Here is a 19,484-nt window from a genome sequence, read left to right on the forward strand (position 1 = left end):
TCTTGTGAGCTGCGGAATTAATCATTGCCTGGTGTCGGTTCGTTATATACACTTGTCACTCTTGTATACATTTGTCACTCTTGTTTGTGCTCTCTTCATCCAGTTCTAGTTGGCATGGAATAGGATCGATCTCGTCTGTGTTTCCAGACTTCTGGAGATCGTTTGGAGTTCTCTTTATCCAGTTCCAGTGTTAGGCCTGAGACCTGGTTGCCTGCCTGCTATACGTGGTGTTTTGAGTATTTTCATCTGTGAAACCTGTCTCGGCTTGTCTACAATAAACTGCTTGCTTGCATTTGGATCTATGACTCTCTTTGTGACAATTTCAGTTGGGCTAAAACATTATTAGTCTCTTAAAGTGTTGTCTACATTTTTTTTAGTCCAGTTGAAATTGTACTGGTTTGGTGTTTCTGAAGACGGATGAACAGGCAACAGATAATGTGATTGTATCTTGACTTCATCCAGTATGTTAATCAGAATACAACTGGCCTCATCTTTGAGCACTTACTGTGAAAGTCAAGAGTAATGTGTGATGTTTTTTAATCTTGCAAATATTTGATAAAGTATTGTGTGATGTATATTTACTATGCAGAAACCCACTGTAACTCGATTATAACCACATATATAAACGTACTGTGAGCTGCATGAAGCTGATACAATAGACATACATGAACAAAATCAATCTCTACAGAGACTGACTGAACAAGAGTGAGAGAAGGATTTGAACAACAGATTTACTTACAACACGACTGCCAGCGGCCAGATGCAGAAACAGAGACGCTTAGTTAAAACTGTGCCATGAGAACTAGTCTGACTCTGAACAACTAGCAGTTAGTTAGAGCTAATCAGACTTTCTTTACAGATTTAAATTACACCAATATACCTCTTTATGTAACTCTTTTAAAACAGTTATTATCAGTCTTGAAGAAGAAAAATATGAGATGACTAACTTGTAAGAATATAAGAAGTTTATGCATCCGGCCGCTGTGGTGTCGACAAAACCACACTTCAATTCAATGTTTTCAATTCTGGTTCATGATCACATTTATATTGTCTACCCAACATATACATTGATTTCATTAATTTATTGTGAGCACTGAATACAATAATCAAGTATGGTTGGTCTGTTCCTCATGAGACTCTCACCTGAGCTGTGTGATGTAGGGCAGACACTGGAGGAATCCCCTCACTTCACTCTCTTCATCTGTCCAGTCTATCAGCTCTACTGGTTTCTTCTGTGTTTGGAGTTTCAGCACTTCTAGGAGGATAGAGCTCTTTCTCTCTGAGAGATCTATGATCCAGACTGCAGACACTGACTGATAAACTGGCTGTAATGCTGGAAGGACACTCCTGCCTGTTTGACTCTCATAGTCCTTCACATGTGAACACAGATCCAGCAGGAAATCACATCTCCCATAATTCACAGATGACAGCAGTTTCTTCACAGTTTCTTCTGTTGTCTCTTTCTGGTGAACAGCAGCTTGCAGACACAAATCCAGTATGAATAATCTCTTTCTTTTCTCCCATGATTCAGATGATTTATTCTGTGGTTCAACAAATCTAAAGAAAGAATGAACAAGATTCAGTTAGAGATGACAAAGGAGACAAATAAAGCATCTTGAAATTAATCAAACAGTTTGTCAGACAACATCTAAGGTCAGTGTAATTGAACAGTGAAAAGTGATGAACAGAGATATTAATTATCTTAAGTTTTCGCTTTGAGGTGGAATTGCATTTTTAGCAAAATATCAAATGATTATTGGCTAATTGAACCACACTAGTTTAAATCAATTACATTTAAAAAAAAAAAAAAAAAAAAAAAGTGCATAACTGCAAATAAACAGTGAATCATAATGAAACAAATACAGTAATTTAAATAATTTCCTGAAACCACAAGTTCTACATTATTCATTTAATAAACAGATTAAGTTGATGTTACTGTAAATCTCTGTCAGACAGAAGGTTGCTCCACCATTACTGATGCATTAGTAAACACTTTGGCTGCATTTACACTGTCAACCAATTCCATTTATTCTCCAGATATCTAGACACCGAAATATATTCACGTATCAGCTGTGAGTCTCGCTGTGTGGAAGAAAACATTATAAACTCAGGAAACACAGAACCGCTGATCACAAACAGATGTGTTGCCAGATCCAGTTGTTAGTCACCACAACACAAGACCAACACGTTTCAGAAGAGGTATTGCCTAGCTGAGACTTCTTGTCTAAATCATACATCCCTAGTTACCAAAGTCGATATTAGTAGGGCCACATTTTCCCCTTTTCTCTGGTGAATCAGCCACAGTATTATGTTTGTTGACCAATAAAGCATTTATGAAATGAGAAATAAAATTTTCTTTGATCTTTTGACATATAAGATGTCATTCTACAATGAAAAAAACTTTTCAGACCCCCCACAAATTGGCATAAGTTGAAATCAAGCTGCTAAATGACTTGTTTTCTACTTCCTCCACATTGACATTAGACTGTGATAGATATTTTCATCTGACCAACTCCACAACAACACATCAAAGCCTACTTTACCATTTCATTTTGATAAACTGTCCAGCAGTGGAGAACAATGAAGTGACAAGAGAGAGAGAGAGAGAGCAGATCACCCAAGACTATAGAGGTGCTCATGTTAACAGGCACATGAAGCTTACTGCAAGTTTTAAACTAGTTCAATATTAAGATGTTAGGGAAGATCTGCACAGCCTTCTGAAGGACTCCAGCATTAGGAACGAATGGATGGTTTATATTAAACAATGTCTAGGGTCATGTTGGAAGATTATGTTTTTTCTGATCATTTCACTACAGACTTGGTTTTATGGCACAATTTAATGCAGAGTTTGGAAAGAAACGTTTGTTGAAAGATAGACCAATGCGGCAATGCCAACTCTATTGGATCTGACAGCAGCACATCGCAAAGCGCAAGTAAACAATTTCATTACAAAACAAATGTAAACAAATTCATAATGCTTTGCTTGTAAATGCAGTTTTATATTTATGGATAATGTTTTCAAAACACTCATGTGCAATATTGGAGGCTCTGATACTTTTTCCTATGAAATGACCTTAGCCAATCATAACAGTGGCCGTTTACTGACAAGCCTTAGAGATGTAGCACTTAAACCAAGTGTTTGAGACAAAAGTTCAAAATGAGGGTTGAAAATTATCTTTTTGAATATATGACTGTATTTAAAATAGAGTAAAAATATTTAAATAATTACAAACATCATGTCAAGGTCGAATGGTTGATTTCATTACTTTTCTGCTCTTAGTGTGTTTCGTGGCTCAATATTAATGTAAATGCAGTCAGTTCTGTCTCAAGTGAATGTAAACAGTAGAACTAAAAAATGAATAGGTATCAAAACAACAGATCTGTCTTACAGTCTTACAGCCAAAATCTTCAGCTACATTAAAACAATAGAAATTAAGCTTACATCACTAATGGATCTGACATAAATATATTTCTAATTAATCTAAATTAACAATATTATTTATTAAAATAAACTGAATCCTACTATGGGTGTAATTTTCCTGATGAGACTCTCACCTGAGCTGTGAGATGTAGGGCAGACACTGGAGGAATCCCCTCACTTCACTCTCTTCATCTGTCCAGTCTATCAGCTCTACTGGTTTCTTCTCTGTTTGGAGTTTCAGCACTTCTAGGAGGATGGAGCTCTTTCTCTCTGAGAGATTTATTCTCCAGACTGCAGGAGCTGACTGATAAACTGGCTGTAATGCTGGAAGGACACTCCTGCCTGTTTGAGTCTCATAGTCCTTCACATGTGAACACAGATCCAGCAGGAGATCACATCTCTCATAATTCACAGATGACAGCAGTTTCTTCACAGTTTCTTCTATTGTCTCTTTCTGGTGAACAGCAGCTTGCAGACACAAATCCAGTATAAATGATCTCTTTCTTTTCTCCCATGATTCAGATGATTTATTCTGTTCAACAAATCTAAAGAAAGGCAAGGCAAGTTTATTTAGCACATTTCATACACTATGGCAATTCAAAGTGCTTTACATAGAGAGGAATAAAAGGGTGTAGAGTTACATTAAAGCTATTTTAAGGCATGATAATTTATTTTTCAAGGAAAGAAAGTTTAAATACAGTATGTCATTTTGGTGATTAAAGATAAGTTTTAAGGGATAAAATGATTGACTAAAGGGGGACTTTATGTTTTTTGGATAATCACAAAATAAAAGCAAGGAAAATTCAAACAGTTATTCAAAAGCTTTACATAGAAAGGAATTATAATAATCACACTATAGCAATTCATAGAGGTTTGCATAGACACAAAATAAAAGCAGGGTAAATTAAAAACTTTTTATAAAAGTTATAAAAGAAATTTAAAAGAGATAAATGATACAGTTATAAAATGAATTAGAGTAAAATTAATTAAAATAGTAAATAAACTTCTCATCTGGCAAAACACCGGTGTATCTTATTTCGACTCTGAGATTTCCCCATGACGGTCAGTATTCTTCTGTGGATTTTCATATACCGTGGATTATCTGAGCCCACCAGATTAGTAATCTGAACCAATCCAGACCAGTAATCTGTACTAGTCACCACAGTGTTCTCATGACCGTCATGAGTCCATATCTGCAATGTATTGAGGTCCTAGGCAATTAAATGATTTATATACCAGTAATAATACTTTAAAATCAATCCTAAATGTAACTGGGAGCCAGTGTAAAGACCTGAGGACTGGTGTGATATGTTCATATTTTCTGTTTCTGCTCAGCGTTCTGAATGAGCTGCAACTGTTTTATGGTCTTTTTGGGAAGGCCAGTGAGGAGTCCATTACAATAATCCACCCTGCTGGTGATGAAAGCATGAACAAGTTTCTCTAAGTCTTGTCTGGAAACAAAGCATCTAATTCTTGCAATATTTTTCAGATGAAAGTATGCTGATTTAGTTATTGTTTTGACATGACTGACAAGGTCTGACTCCAGAATCACACTGAGATTCCTGACTTGATTTTTAGATGTTAGACCTCTAGCGTCAAGGTATTCACCTTGAGAGCTTCATCCTTGTTTCCAAATGCAATGACTTCAGTTTTGTCTTTGTTTAGCTTAAGAAAGTTTTGGCACGGTTTTCAGCCTGTCAAGAAGTATGTTATGATCGACAGTGTCAAATGCAGCACTGAGGTCGAGTAGTACCAGCACTGATAATTTGCCTGAATCAGTATTTAAGCGAATATCGTTTATTATCTTTATGAGCGCTGTGTCTGTGCTGTGATGCGGTCGGAAACCAGATTGAAAATTGTCAAAGTATCCATTCAAGCTCAAGAATTTGTTCAGCTGATTGAAGACAACTTTTTCAATGATCTTGCCTATGAAAGGAAGATTTGAGATCGGCCTATAGTTGCTTAATATAGTCTTATCCAGATTGCTCTTTTTCAGGAGGGGCTTGACAACTGCAGTTTTCAGGGAGTTTGGAAAACTCCCAAAGAGAAGTGAAGATTTACCACTTCTAGAAGATCTGCCTCTAAAGTCCTGAACAATCTGTCAGGTTTATTTTGTGATAATGACCAGCTGACTGTACATTATCTCTTACAATTTAAGTTATCCAAGACTAGTAAATACAGTAAATATATAAAATTGTGGTAATAATACTCCAAAAACTTTGATGCCATTTGTTCAGGTCAAAGTTCATATGAAGTACATATTTACAAAGTATATTTGACAAATTAAGCCCAAGTTAAAAACTGGCAGCAACACACATGCAATCTTTTTTTTTTTTTTGTAAGACTGTGATTCTTAAATCTATGATCATAATTGTTTACGGATATACATTTACATTTGTAAGAGTATAACTCCAAAATGTACATTTGGTTTAGTTTACAGGCACAATGTGGACTTTTACTGCAGCTCAGTTACAAACACAAACACTATAAAAGAGTAAAAATTGCCTTAAAGTACAAAATGACTGTCAAAATAATCTGACTACAGTCACAGACATTAATAAACATGTGTAAAATAAATTGTTCCCAAAAAGTGTGCATGTGTGCGCCTGAGGTCCATCTATCTGGGGAAAGTACAGGCGTTTGAAACTATTGGTGAGAGCAGAGTGGCTAATAAATAAAGCGGTAACACTTTACAATACGGGTGCACTAATATATATGAATTCATGCTTAACTAATGCACAGATAATCATGTGTTAATGTATGACTCATTAAGAACTAAAGCATTAATTAATTATTACTGCATCAGCAACTAATAAAGCATCTATATGATGAAAAGATTAAGTAATATATGAAGTTATTAATTAAATGTGTCAATGTATTAATTCCTTAACACACTGTATTAACTAATAGTGTAAATTAATGCGTTAATTACCACAATTGGTCAAAGCTATGAACTTCAACTTCTAGTTCTCTGCTTTAATTAATCATTAACTAATGATTTGCAAATGTATCATTATGTTATAACTTTATTTGTTGAGGCACATGCCTATTAACTAATTGTTATTTAATATGTCATTTATGGGTTTGACGGCACAGGCAGTGAATGTAATGTCAGAGAATGTGTGTGATGGAAGGGTAAGTTGGGCTGCACACAAATATCAGCACACCAGAATCTGACCAACTGACCGCTGTTAAACACTGTGTTTAAACTGGACGTGACCATTATTGGTCACACCGCAGAAGCTGTCTACATTGGACATGACAGACCATTGCAAGTTCATTTGTCCTTCATAACAGAAGTAGCGCAAGAGCTTGGAGTACATCAGAAATAGAAAGTGGCATCAGTTTACTGTCGGGGTTTTGCTGTGTAGTGTAACGTCGTGCCTCATCCAGCGTAGCATCACTATCACTGACTAGAATGGACATTATATTGTCTTTGTCCGGTCTTGACACAGTGTTATGAAATAGCAATACCCGGCCGCATCTTCTCAAAGTTCCACCTTTAAATCCTAGACCTCAAGCTTAACCTGACATATTCCTGTGCCATGAACAACAAGGTACTAGAGGCGGCAGTTCATCTGGTATAGATACATTTACACCATTAGTTAAAGGAGCCGTATGTAAGATTGTGGCCAAAACTGGTACTGCAATCATTTTCAAATTACTGTAGAGCAGTGTATCCCCTCCCCCTCCCCCCTGACTCGAGGTTGCCAGATAGGCTGCAGGATCCAGCACGAACGTTTGTAGCTGCAGCTGTGGTAACTAGAGCTGAGCTGGCAACCCGGATGCTGAAACACTACTGACTTCGTGATTGGTAGATAGGTGGAGGGTGGCGCTTCAGGCCAAAACACAACATGACAACATCAACATCAGTTGAGGGCTGCAACTTCACTTTTTAAATGACAATATCCTGGCCGAACTACTGCTGTCAGTGATATAAGTATTTGAAATGAACATGATTTCTTAATGTCTAGTGACATATCAGGGCCATTTTATGATTAATTGAAATACATTTCTTACATACAGCTCCTTTAATACAATATGTTATTAAGGAATTAATGCATTGACACATTTAATTAATAACAATTCATATATTACTTAATCTATTAATCATATAGACTCTTTATTAGTTACTGATGCAGTAATAATTAATTGTTTAGTTCTTCATGAGTCATACATTAACACATGATTATCTGTGCATTAGTTAAGTACGGGATAATGTAGAGCGAGGCGGTTGTTATAGCGAATACAACCCTGACAGGCTGATCAGGACCCCGACGCAAAGCGGAGGCTACCTACCAAATAAATCAATAATAGTTCATTGATTTAAAGGTCCCGTTTTTCCTGTGTTTTTGAAGCTTTGATTGTGTTTACAGTGTGCAATCGTGTGTTCATGTTTCGCGTGTAAAAAAACACAGTATTTTTCACACAATTTACTTATCTGTATACCGCTGTTTTCACTGTCCTAAGAACGGGCTGATGACTTCCTTGTTCTATGAAGTCCCTCCTTCAGAAATACGTAACGAGTTCTGATTGTGCCAGCGGTTCCTGTGATTCGACAGCAGCTTAGCGCACGTTGCCCGGAAAGGTCACGCCTCTTACCATAACATGGAGATGCATGCGCTCAGTGTTATTGTAAACATGTCTTTAATATTACCTTATCAATTTGAGCCGGAATCAGACCCGGAGAACATAGATGAAGAGGATCGATTAGAACCTGTTCAAGCACGACTTTTGCAGGATGTTTCACAATGGTAAGCTGTTTATTTAGTAGTTGTCATACTTTTACGTTTGGCTGTTACCTTGAATTGGTTAAATTGTAATGTTAAATGTTACAAACTGTTATAAAAGCTTGTGGTATATGGTTTTGTCCGTCTGTCGAATTAACGATGGTGTTGTTGAATTTTTAAAATAAGTGCATTGTTTATTCCTACCTTAGTTACACGAGAGCACGAGTTTTGATTAGTAAAATATGTTTTATAGGTGTACGTGGTAACTGTGACAAAATGCCAATGGAGGTTGAAAACATCTGCTGCAAAGAAATACAAAAAGTACTGTAACACCTCCTAATTAAATAATTTTTTAATTTAAATTACAAACGCAACTCTTCCTCTTCTCCGTGGGAGCGTAACAAGACCACGCCCCCTTTTTTTGTGTATTCCTGTGTATTCCTGTGGGCGGAGGTTAGTCAAAAAACTGTTCTAGTGACGTCATTAAAGCAGGAAGTAGAGGGATGTAGTCCAAACCGGCCGTTCGATGTAGGCTTTGAAAGGGGACTTCTGTTAAATAAAATATCTCGCTTGGCATTGAACTTTGAGCTTTATAATTTTACAGGTATTATTTATGCTCTAACAGCAACATTACACACTAACTAAAGTTTGAAATATGGGATCACGAAGAACAGGACCTTTAAAAACGATTGTATTGCTTCCGCTAAAGAAAATAGTCCGTTCCGTCTCTACGGTTAGAATCCTGCGTCCATAGCAACGCTCTGTTTTTCATGGCAACGGTGTGTTATCTTTAGCAGCGGTCTGTTATCAAGAAATAACAGACCGCATTCTACATTAGAATTCAACCAAGCCATGTAATAAGCATGAATTAATGCATATTAGTGCACCTGTATTATAAAGTGTTACCAAAAACTTCCTCAGACTGTCTCAGAAAAGCTTTTTATTCTACTCTGTGTAATAATTATCTGTCATTCACTGTATTAGTTTTGGGGAATTAATGAAGTGGTTGTTATTTCTGAGAATTTTTGGCTGAGCAATAATGAGCAACAGACTAAATAATAGTGCAGATTATCTCAGAGTCAGAGTACGAGAAAGTGAGAATAGCTTTTCTGAGGAATATTGATTCAAAGTAAAAAAGTGGATTAAATATTTTTTCTAGTAATTGTCAAGTAAAGTGTGATTGATTGTTGCCACTAATTGCCACATACAAAACTTTGAACTCTTAACTGGGAACGATAAAAATTAAACCCGTCAAACATTTTGGAGTCAAAACTAATTTGCATCTGTAAAACTATTTAGCCTGTAGAACTTGTATTTGCATCGTTACAAAGACAGAATTACTCATAATGGCTTCATTGACTGATTTTGTCAAATATAAACATTAATTGTAAATATAAAGTATTTAGACCTCAGTTGTGTGATGTAGGGCAGACACTGGAGGAATCCCCTCACTTCACTCTCTTCATCTGTCCAGTCTCTCAGCTCTACTGGTTTCTTCTCTGTTTGGAGTTTCAGCACTTCTAGGAGGATGGAGCTCTTTCTCTCTGAGAGATTTATTCTCCAGACTGCAGGAGACACTGACTGATAAACTGGCTGTAATGCTGGAAGGACACTCCTGCCTGTTTGAGTCTCATAGTCCTTCACATGTGACCACAGATCCAGCAGGAAATCAGACTGATTTATCTGAATATAATAACCACTACAGTTCTCATCACAGGGGAAAGATGTGTAGCTGCACACAGATGTTAATAGTTCAGTGTAATTTTCTTCTGTATTTGCATCAAACTCTGATGCTGAAACAAACAGATTCAGCAGAAACTTTACAGCAGCTTCTCTCTTCCTGTAGATAATGTCACAAAATCTGTGGAGACACACATAATTATCACTTTATTGTCCAGTGTAGGAGAATATAAAATATTGAATAAAAGTGAAAATATAATCCTAAATTGAATTTAGTAAAATAAGTCTTTTTGTATAGCTTCTATCTTAGCTTCTAGGCCAATCACAATATTTGTTTATAAAACATAAATTGTAGAGAATTCAAAATCCTCTCTATATATTTCTATAGGGAGCTATAGGTGGTTACATCATGACATCACACGTTTGTTTTTAACGCCTCCAGGTGACACTATTCACATTTTAAAAATGTATCTTAAAGGCTTTCATAATATTGCACTTATTGAAAAAAAAAAAAAAAAATAATAATATATATATAAACACTACTGGTCAAAAGTTTTAGATCAGTAAGATTTTTAATGTTTTATCTTCTGCTCACCAAGGATGCATTTATTTGATTAAAAATACAAACAAAAACTGTAATATTGTGAAATATTATTCCAATGTAAATCAGCTGTTTTCTATGAGAATATATAGTAATGTGTAATTTATTCCTGTGATCAAAGCTGAACTTTCAGCATCATTAGTCCAGTCTTCAGTGTCACATGATCCTTCAGAAATCATTCTAATAGGATGATTTGATGCTGAAGAAACATTTATGATTATCATCAATGTTGAAAACAGTTTTTTACATTTTTATTTCATGATGCTATGATGAATAGAAAGTTCAAAAGAACAGCATTAATCTGAAATCTAAAGCTTTTGTAACATTAAACACTACCCTTCAATAGTTTAGGGTCAGTAAGAATTTTTATTTTATTTTTGGGGGAAAGAAATAAAATAAATCAATACTTTTATTAATCAAGGATGAGTTAAACTGATCAAAAGTTACAGTAAAGACATTTATAATGTTAGAAAATTTTCTATTTTAAATAAATGCTGTTCTTTTGAACTTTCTATTCATCAAAGAATTTTGAAAAAAAATTGTAAACAAATGTTTTCAACATTGAAAATAATAATGAATGTTTTTTTTAGCATAAAATCATCCTATTAGAATGATTTCTGAAGGATCATGTGACACTGAAGACTGGAGTAATGATGCTGAAAGTTCAGTTTTCATCTGAGGAATAAATTACATTTTAAAATATATTAAAATAGAAAACAGTCATTTTAAATTGTCATAATATTTCACAATATTACTGTTTTTTTTATCAAATAAATACAGCCTTGGTGAGCAGAAGATACTACTTTTAAAAACATAAAAAATCTTACCGATCTAAAACTTTTGACCAGTAGTGTTTATGTACATATATAAACACTACTGTAGTCACTAGTATTACTAGTAACTAGTTACTGCCCAACACCGCACAATAACTAGTCTGAACAACTAGCAGTTAGTTAGGACTAATCAGACTTACTTTTCAGATTCAAATTACACAAATATACCTCTTTATGTAACTGGTTTAAAACAGTTATGATCACTCTTGAATAAAATAATTAGGTAAGTATAAGTAATAAGACTAGTCTAAGAAGTTTTGCAACTTAGTGTTTTCAATTCTGGTTCACATATATATTGTCTTCCTAACATACACTGTACATTGATTTCATTCATTTATTGTGAGCACTGAATACAATAATCAAGCTTGGTTGGTCTGTTCCCCATGAGACTCTCACCTGAGCTGTGAGATGTAGGGCAGACACTGGAGGAATCCCCTCACTTCACTCTCTTCATCTGTACAGTCTATCAGCTCTACTGGTTTCTTCTGTGTTTGGAGTTTCAGCACTTCTAGGAGGATGGAGCTCTTTCTCTCTGAGAGCTTTATTCTCCAGACTGCAGGAGACACTGACTGATAAACTGGCTGTAATGCTGGAAGGACACTCCTGCCTGTTTGAGTCTCATAGTCCTTCACATGTGAACACAGATCCAGCAGGAGATTTGATTTTTCAGTCAGATGCTCTTTACGTAATTCATCATCATCATCATCATCATCATCACCATCATAGAAAGATGTGTAGCTGATCACAGATGTCAGTAGTTCAGTGTTGTTCTCTTCTGTCGCTGCAACACTCAGATTCATCAGAAACTTGAATGCTGACTCTTTCTTGACTTCATCATCCAAAGTGTCTTTACAGAATCTATGGAAACAGAGACATGACCTGTTAATGTTGTCATTTAACTCTCTTACCACATTAAAGGGATAGTTCACCCATCACATCTTTTACTCGGAATAAAAATACTATTGAAGGCAATGTCTACCAGCAACTGTTTGGATACCAACATTCTTTACAATATCTTCTTTCAATTCACTTCAGTTCAAATCAAATGAGTTTTATTGGCATGACAAATTGTGCATTGTATTGCAAAAGAATAAAAACGAACAAAGAACAAATTTTATGATTTAACAACTTCAGGGTGAGTAAATGACGGAATTTTCATTTTGGGTGAACTATCCCTTCTATACGCAGAGCTAGATGATGTGACATTATCAGTCTACTCAGATGAGGATTGAGTGTCGTTCATACACACTGATGCGATTAATGAAGTATTTGAAATGATAAAACACATGATCATGACAAAATACCATAAAACTGCACAATAAATAATTTTAAAAACACTTGATATATGAAATCACTTGACAGATGCTGTTTTATTTCTTGTAGTGATGTATTTTTATTTAGAAACAGGAAGTTTGAGTGGGATATATCAAAGGGCTCATCTCCTTTATATATATATATATAAAAAAAAAAGTAAATAGTGGTATTAAGAGGAAGGACATTGTTATTCCAGTAAGCAAGTGACTGGACAAAGATTTGTGTAGTGAAAGCAAGGGGTTGAGGTTGACTAGTTAACACGGTCCAGTTAGTTCTGGCTGGTAACTACACCATCTGGCCGAAAAGAGCATCGTTCTCCATTGACACCATTCAGAAAAAAAATAAATAATAATAAATAAAAATCCCTCCCTGTATTCTGCCACAAATATTTTGCCATTGGTCAAACAAATTTTCCCATCCCAAACTCACATCATTGGATGAGCCAATACCGTCGTATCGGGCTGGTCAGGTGACACAAAAAAGAAAGAACAATGTTTATATAACACACCCCACTGATTACATTTTGAGGGAATGACTACAAATGACTTATAACTAATCGCTTTCTCTGCATATTAATATAATAGGAGAAAGTATTTTAATATTAAATAATGACTCGTTTTTAAAATACTTCTGTAAGCTTGTAGTTTAAGGGTAAAGATGATTTAAAATTTCATGCAGGAAAAGTTGTTCTCAATATATTATAGTTAGGGTTAATGCATAGACAAAGTAAAGAATATTTCATTTGACTAAAGACAATTTACATCTGTCAACAGGGAGACTTCATTAAACTCAACTTAAATGTGTGTAATTTGTTACGTTACTACTGTATAGTCTCACTCACAGAAGGTCCACTATACAATGGCTTTTGTGATTTTCTGAAAATGCATGGTCTAACTCAATTAATTAGTGTTCCAACCAGAATAACTGAGCATAGCCAACTACATCATTGTATCTGACACAAGTAAAATCCTACAAAGTGGTGTCATTGTGTATGGAATTAGTGACCATTTTTTAACCTACTGTACCAGAAAAGTTAAGAGGGCTCAGATTAAATGTCACAAATCTGTGAAGAGCAGAAGTTTAAAAGGGTATAATGTTAATAATTTTCAGCACATACTTAATAATATCAACTGGATGGAAATTACCAACATGTGTGATGTTGATACAGCATGGGATTGCTTTCAATCTATTTTCTTGGAAATACTTGACAAGATAGCCCCATTAAAAGAGACCAGGATTAAACAAAGATCACAGCCTTGGATAAATAATGATATCTTGGACACCATTTACTTGAGGGATAAAATCTTAAGTGAGTTTAAAAGAACCAAACTGCCTGTTCTTTTTAAAGAATATAAAGTACTTAGAAATAAGTTTCAGCGAATGGTGGGTGAGGCGAAAAAGGATTTTTTTATGTCTAAAATTGAGGAGCATAAAAAGGATCCCAAGAAATTGTGGGCAACTCCTTGGCCTTTGGGGACAAAAGAGAACCCTAAGCAAAAACAAGGTAAAATAGGATATAATGGGTCCATATTGTATGATAAAAAAGTGGTGGCAGATACTTTTAATAGTTTCTTCACAACAATTGCAAGTAATCTGGTGCAGAAGCTTCCATCTGCGTCAGGTGTTTTTAGTGATCCACAGAGGGTGCATAAGTTTTATGAAGAAAAGGGAGTTCAGCCAAACACTTTTTATTTCAAACAAGTAACAGAGGAGCTGGTACTAAAAAAACTCAAAGGCCTAAATACTTCCAAGGCTACCGGTTTTGACAACACCCCTGCTAGATTTCTTAAGGATGCTGCTGAAATAATCACTCCTGTCATAACTTATCTTATTAATTTAACTATTGAAAATAACCATTTCCCCAGTAAATTTAAGGTGGCAAGAGTGATACCTTTATTTAAAAAGGGACCCAAATCTGATCCTGGAAATGTTTGTCCTGTATCTATCTTGTGTTCAATATCAAAAATTGTGGAAAGGATCATTTATGAGCAAATATTTAGCAGAACATAACCTTTCATTTGACTTACAATCAGGCTTTAGAAAGGCCCATTCCACTGATACTTGTCTGCTTTATCTTACAGACTTTATTAGGAAAGAGGTAGAAAAGGGGAATTATTGTGGCATGGTGTTAATAGACCTTCAAAAGGCCTTTGATACGGTTCAGTATGATGTCCTTTTGAACAAACTAAAAGCCCTAGGATTTTCTCCTGCATCTCTTCAGTGGGTGAGGTCATACCTGGTGGGCAGAGAACAGGTGGTAGATGTGGAAGGGACCTTGTCCTCACCACTTAAATTAACTTGTGGAGTTCCCCAGGGGAGTATTTTGGGTCCTCTCTTTTTTTTATTATATGTCAATGATATGTCATCAGCTATAGACTGTAATTTGTTTTTATGTGCAGATGACTCAGCTATTCTAGTCTCTCATAAAGACAAATCAGAGGTGGAAAGGCTGCTTAGTTCAGAACTCCTTAACCTCAGTGTTTGGCTAACAGACAACAAGTTGTCTATCCACCTTGGCAAAGCAGAGTCAATTCTTTTTGGGTCCAGAGATAAACTGAAAAAAGGCTATGGGGTTTAGGGTAGTCGTAGGTAATGTTGAAATTACAGCCAAGGAAGCAGTTACTTACTTGGGCTGTATACTAGATAACAAACTATCAGGGGAGCTTATGGCCCAAAAAAATTATCTCAAAGGTAAGCCAAAGGTCTAAGTTCCTGGCAAGAATATCCAGCCTCTTAGATAGTAAAACCTTAAAAATCCTGGCCGATGCGCTTGTTCAATGTCATCTTGACTATGCCTGTACATCTTGGTACACAGGCATTACTAAAGGCCTCAAAGACAAATTACAGATCTGTCAAAATAAACTAATCAGAGTGATCCTTAAATTACATCCTAGAATTCATCTTCTTCCTGACCATTTCTCCAGTCTTGGGAGGCTCAGAGTGGAGGAGAGGGTTTCTCAACTTAAACTGTGTTTAGTTTATAAAATAAGAAATAATCTGGCACCCAAGTATTTATGTGATTACTTTTCAAAAATTTGTGATACGCACAATTACTGCACCAGGGGGTGTTCCACGGATTACAGGCCCTGCCGCTTTAAGAGCTGTGTGGGAAAGTACTCTTTCCTATACTCTGCAGCTGTCTTGTGGAATGGTTTACCTTCAAAGCTTAAACTGTTGAGCTCTTCCTATTATCATTTTAAATCTTCAATAAAAAAATTGGTTATTAAACTTAAAGAAAAAAAAAAAAGAAAAGAAAGGAAATAGAAATAGAAATCCTTGAAGTAGTAGGAATATTGTATTGTCTGCTTGTGTGTCTGCCTGTTTATCTGGGAATTTAGTCCTTGTTTTGTTCTTTTTATTGTGTTTTTATGTGTTTTTTTTTTTTCTGTTTGTATTTTTTATGCCCTCTTTCTTCATTGTCCTCAATGTTTTTAGTCCATGTACTGTTACTCATCTTCCATCTTAAGGACCACAATGGAAACAAGCCTTTGGGCTTTTTTGGGTTTTTATCCTTTTGAACACTTCGTGCTGATTGTTGTTGTTCAATAAAGTTTTCAATCAATCAATCAATCAATCAATCAATCAATCAATCAATCAATCACTCTCACCTGAGCTGTGAGATGTAGGGCAGACACTGGAGGAATCCCCTCACTTCACTCTCTTCATCTGTCCAGTCTCTCAGCTCTACTGGTTTCTTCTCTGTTTGGAGTTTCAGCACTTCTAGGAGGATGGAGCTCTTTCTCTCTGAGAGATCTATGATCCAGACTGCAGGAGCTGACTGATAAACTGGCTGTAATGCTGGAAGGACACTCCTGCCTGTTTGAGTCTCATAGTCCTTCACATGTGAACACAGATCCAGCAGGAAATCACAGTGTTCAACCTGATGGTACTCATCATCATCATCATCATCATCATTATCATCATCATCATCATCATCATAACAGAGAAATGATCTGTAGCTGCACACAGATGTTAAAAGCTCAATAAAACTCTCTCCTGTAGTTGTAACACACTTTGAAGCTGCAACAGTCAGATTCAGCAGAAACTGGGCAGCAGATTCTTTTTCCTCAGAAGAATATTCATGAATTCTGTGGACAGAGACAAAATGAGAATGTTAATATCCAGAGCTGGATAAAATAAAATCCTGTATGTGATCCACCATATAAATGAGCAGAGTTTTTTCACCTAATGTTTGTAATAGCTGAATCAAGAGTGTTTATCTGTCTTTTAAATACAATTATAAATGAAGCATTTCAAAAATTAGACTTTTCTGGGATTTTTTTTGTCTCAGGTTTCTAAAAAGTAGATCATAATAATGGGGGGAAATAATCAAATAATGAAATCACCTTATTTCTTTTAGACATACTTTCAAAATGATTTAAGCCCCTGAATCAGTTATTATGAAGGTAAAACTACGACAGTTTTTACACTGTGTTTGTCTGCTGACCATAATGACAGTAAATGCTTTATGTAGAGCTTTGTTAAAGTCAAGTGCAGTTTGTCCTGTATATGATCACATCAGTAATCACGTTCACATGTACTTTACATGTTTGATTTCAGATGGACTAAAACTATTATTCATCTTCTAAAACTATTATTCATCTTCTAGTCTGAATAAAATTGCACCAGTTCGGTTTTTCTAAAGACAAACTAACAAACCTAGATAATGTGATTGTAGTTTTTCTTCATCCAGCATGTATACATGTTACAATAATCATACTACAATTGGCTTCATCATTGTACACATTCTCTGAAAGACAGAGGTAATTGTACTATGTGTATTTAATTCTGTAAATATTTGATTATGTATTGTATCAGGTATATTTAGACAGAGAGATGAAAATTGCAGCTCGACTAAGCAAAAATCCTCTGTTGATCAATTATAACTGCACATGTAAACATACTGTGAGCTGCATGAAGCTGCTACAATAGAAATATGAACACAATCTCTCTCTACACAGCAGAAACAAACTGAATGAATGAGGATGAGAGCAGGATTTCAACAACAGATCTACTTACAGTTGTACAACACTAATGCTACTGACAAAACCACACGTCAATGTAGTGTTTTCTTTTTTTGTGTGATGACATGCAATTCATTTCTGGTTCACGTTCACATTCATGTTGTTTAATAAATATGTAACTTAATTACATTACATTAATTCTATTGTGAGCACTGAGTACAATAAAACAAGCATGGTGGTCTTTTCCCCATGAGACTCTCACCTGAGCTGTGAGATGTAGGGCAGACACTGGAGGAATCCCCTCACTTCACTCTCTTCATCTGTACAGTCTATCAGCTCTACTGGTTTCTTCTCTGTTTGGAGTTTCAGCACTTCTAGGAGGATGGAGCTCTTTCTCTCTGAGAGATCTATTCTCCAGACTGCAGGAGCTGACTGATAAACTGGCTGTAATGCTGGAAGGACACGCCGGCCTGTTTGAGTCTCATAGTCCTTCACACGTGAGCACAGATCCAGCAGGAAATCACCCTGATACTCATTATCATAATAATTCTCACGACAGGGGAAAGATGTGTAGCTGCACACAGATGTTAATAGTTCAGTGTAATTTTCCTCTGTATTTGCATCAAACTCTGATGCTGAAACAAGCAGATTCAGCAGAAACTTTACAGCAGCTTCTCTCTTCCTGTCGATAATGTCCCAAAATCTGTGGAGACACACACAATTATCACTTTATTGTCCAGTGTAGGAGAATATAAAATATTGAATAAAAGTGAAAATGTAATATTAAATTGAATATTTTGTAAAAGAAGTATTTCTGTACAGCTTATATCTTTTGAAATCTAAACAAAATTTTAAAAACAAAGTTTGAGCAAATTTTCTGTCGAATTTGAACAACTGAATTTGTAAAGCGAAATAAAATTGACCGAAAATTACCTGTCGAATAATATAGGTTGTATTTTTAAATATTATTAATATTTAAATTAATTATAAATTAATATTCTGGAAGTGAAATCTGAAAAGTGAATATGGATTATTGAATATTGAACGTGTGTGAAATGTTTTGAATTGAAATATTACAGCTTGAATATACAACGATGCAGAATTTCAGCCAATGAAAATGCAATGCAAGTTCATGCTAACATATGAATGCTGCTGGAAGGTTTGTGAACCCCTTGCAGAATCTGTGAAAATGTGAATAATGCAAACAACATAAGAGGGATTATACAAAATGCATGTTATTTTGTATTTAGTGCTGTCCTGAATAGGATATTTTACATGAAAGATGTTTACATGGAGTCCATGTGGTGATATGTGCATAGATATCATATATAAACGCTAGATGTCTTATGGCGCAGTCACTTCCGGCATCACCGTTCGGCCATCTTGTCACAGTGAAGCTGTGTATTAAGGTGAGTGATCAGCACGCACACAAATCCGCATATCTCGCTGAAATCTTAACGGATTTACAAACGGTTTGGTTTCTTACAAACGTTATTAACGTGGCTATAATCCCGAATGCTTGAACATGTATGTTATAATTTTTCATATGTATGCAGTGTATGTATGTAGTGTCATAACTACATCTCTGACATTTATAACAAACCAAACCGTTTGAAAATCGGTAGAAAATTGAGCAAGTTATGGTTATTTAAAAGTATATGCACCATTAAATGAGTGAGCGAGCACACTGTGGCAAGATGGCCGCCACGTGCGGACGTCGACCTCCATTGGCCAGCAGCGCGCACGAGACATCTAGCCTTTATATATGATATCTATGGATATGTGTACACAGAAGATTGTGATTGACTGTTTGCTCCAGGGTTGCTGGGCAACAGGGGCGGGGCTAAACAGTCAGAGACAACAGTGAGTTTGTTCTGCTGCTGGATATGTTGAATAAAACCAAAAGACTGTTAGTTCACCACATTGTCTGCTCAATATATC

General features: G+C 35.6%; 1 protein-coding gene across 1 annotated transcript in view; it reads right to left on the reverse strand.

Annotated features, from left to right (window-relative positions):
* Positions 1 to 19,484, reverse strand: part of LOC311091490 (uncharacterized protein) — a 300,883-nt gene that overhangs the window by 14,329 nt on the left and 267,070 nt on the right. The window contains exons 31-36 of the mRNA XM_084127442.1: positions 17,806 to 18,246; positions 16,188 to 16,667; positions 11,662 to 12,123; positions 9,560 to 10,012; positions 3,556 to 3,966; positions 1,144 to 1,557 (exon numbers count right to left, since the gene is read on the reverse strand). Coding sequence (XP_083983568.1) covers positions 1,144 to 1,557; positions 3,556 to 3,966; positions 9,560 to 10,012; positions 11,662 to 12,123; positions 16,188 to 16,667; positions 17,806 to 18,246 — 2,661 coding nt within the window. The remainder of the gene's footprint in view (positions 1 to 1,143; positions 1,558 to 3,555; positions 3,967 to 9,559; positions 10,013 to 11,661; positions 12,124 to 16,187; positions 16,668 to 17,805; positions 18,247 to 19,484) is intronic.

The sequence above is a fragment of the Abramis brama genome, assembly GCF_963993115.1.
Source record: "Abramis brama genome assembly, chromosome: 10".
Classification (NCBI taxonomy): Eukaryota; Metazoa; Chordata; class Actinopteri; order Cypriniformes; family Leuciscidae; genus Abramis; species Abramis brama.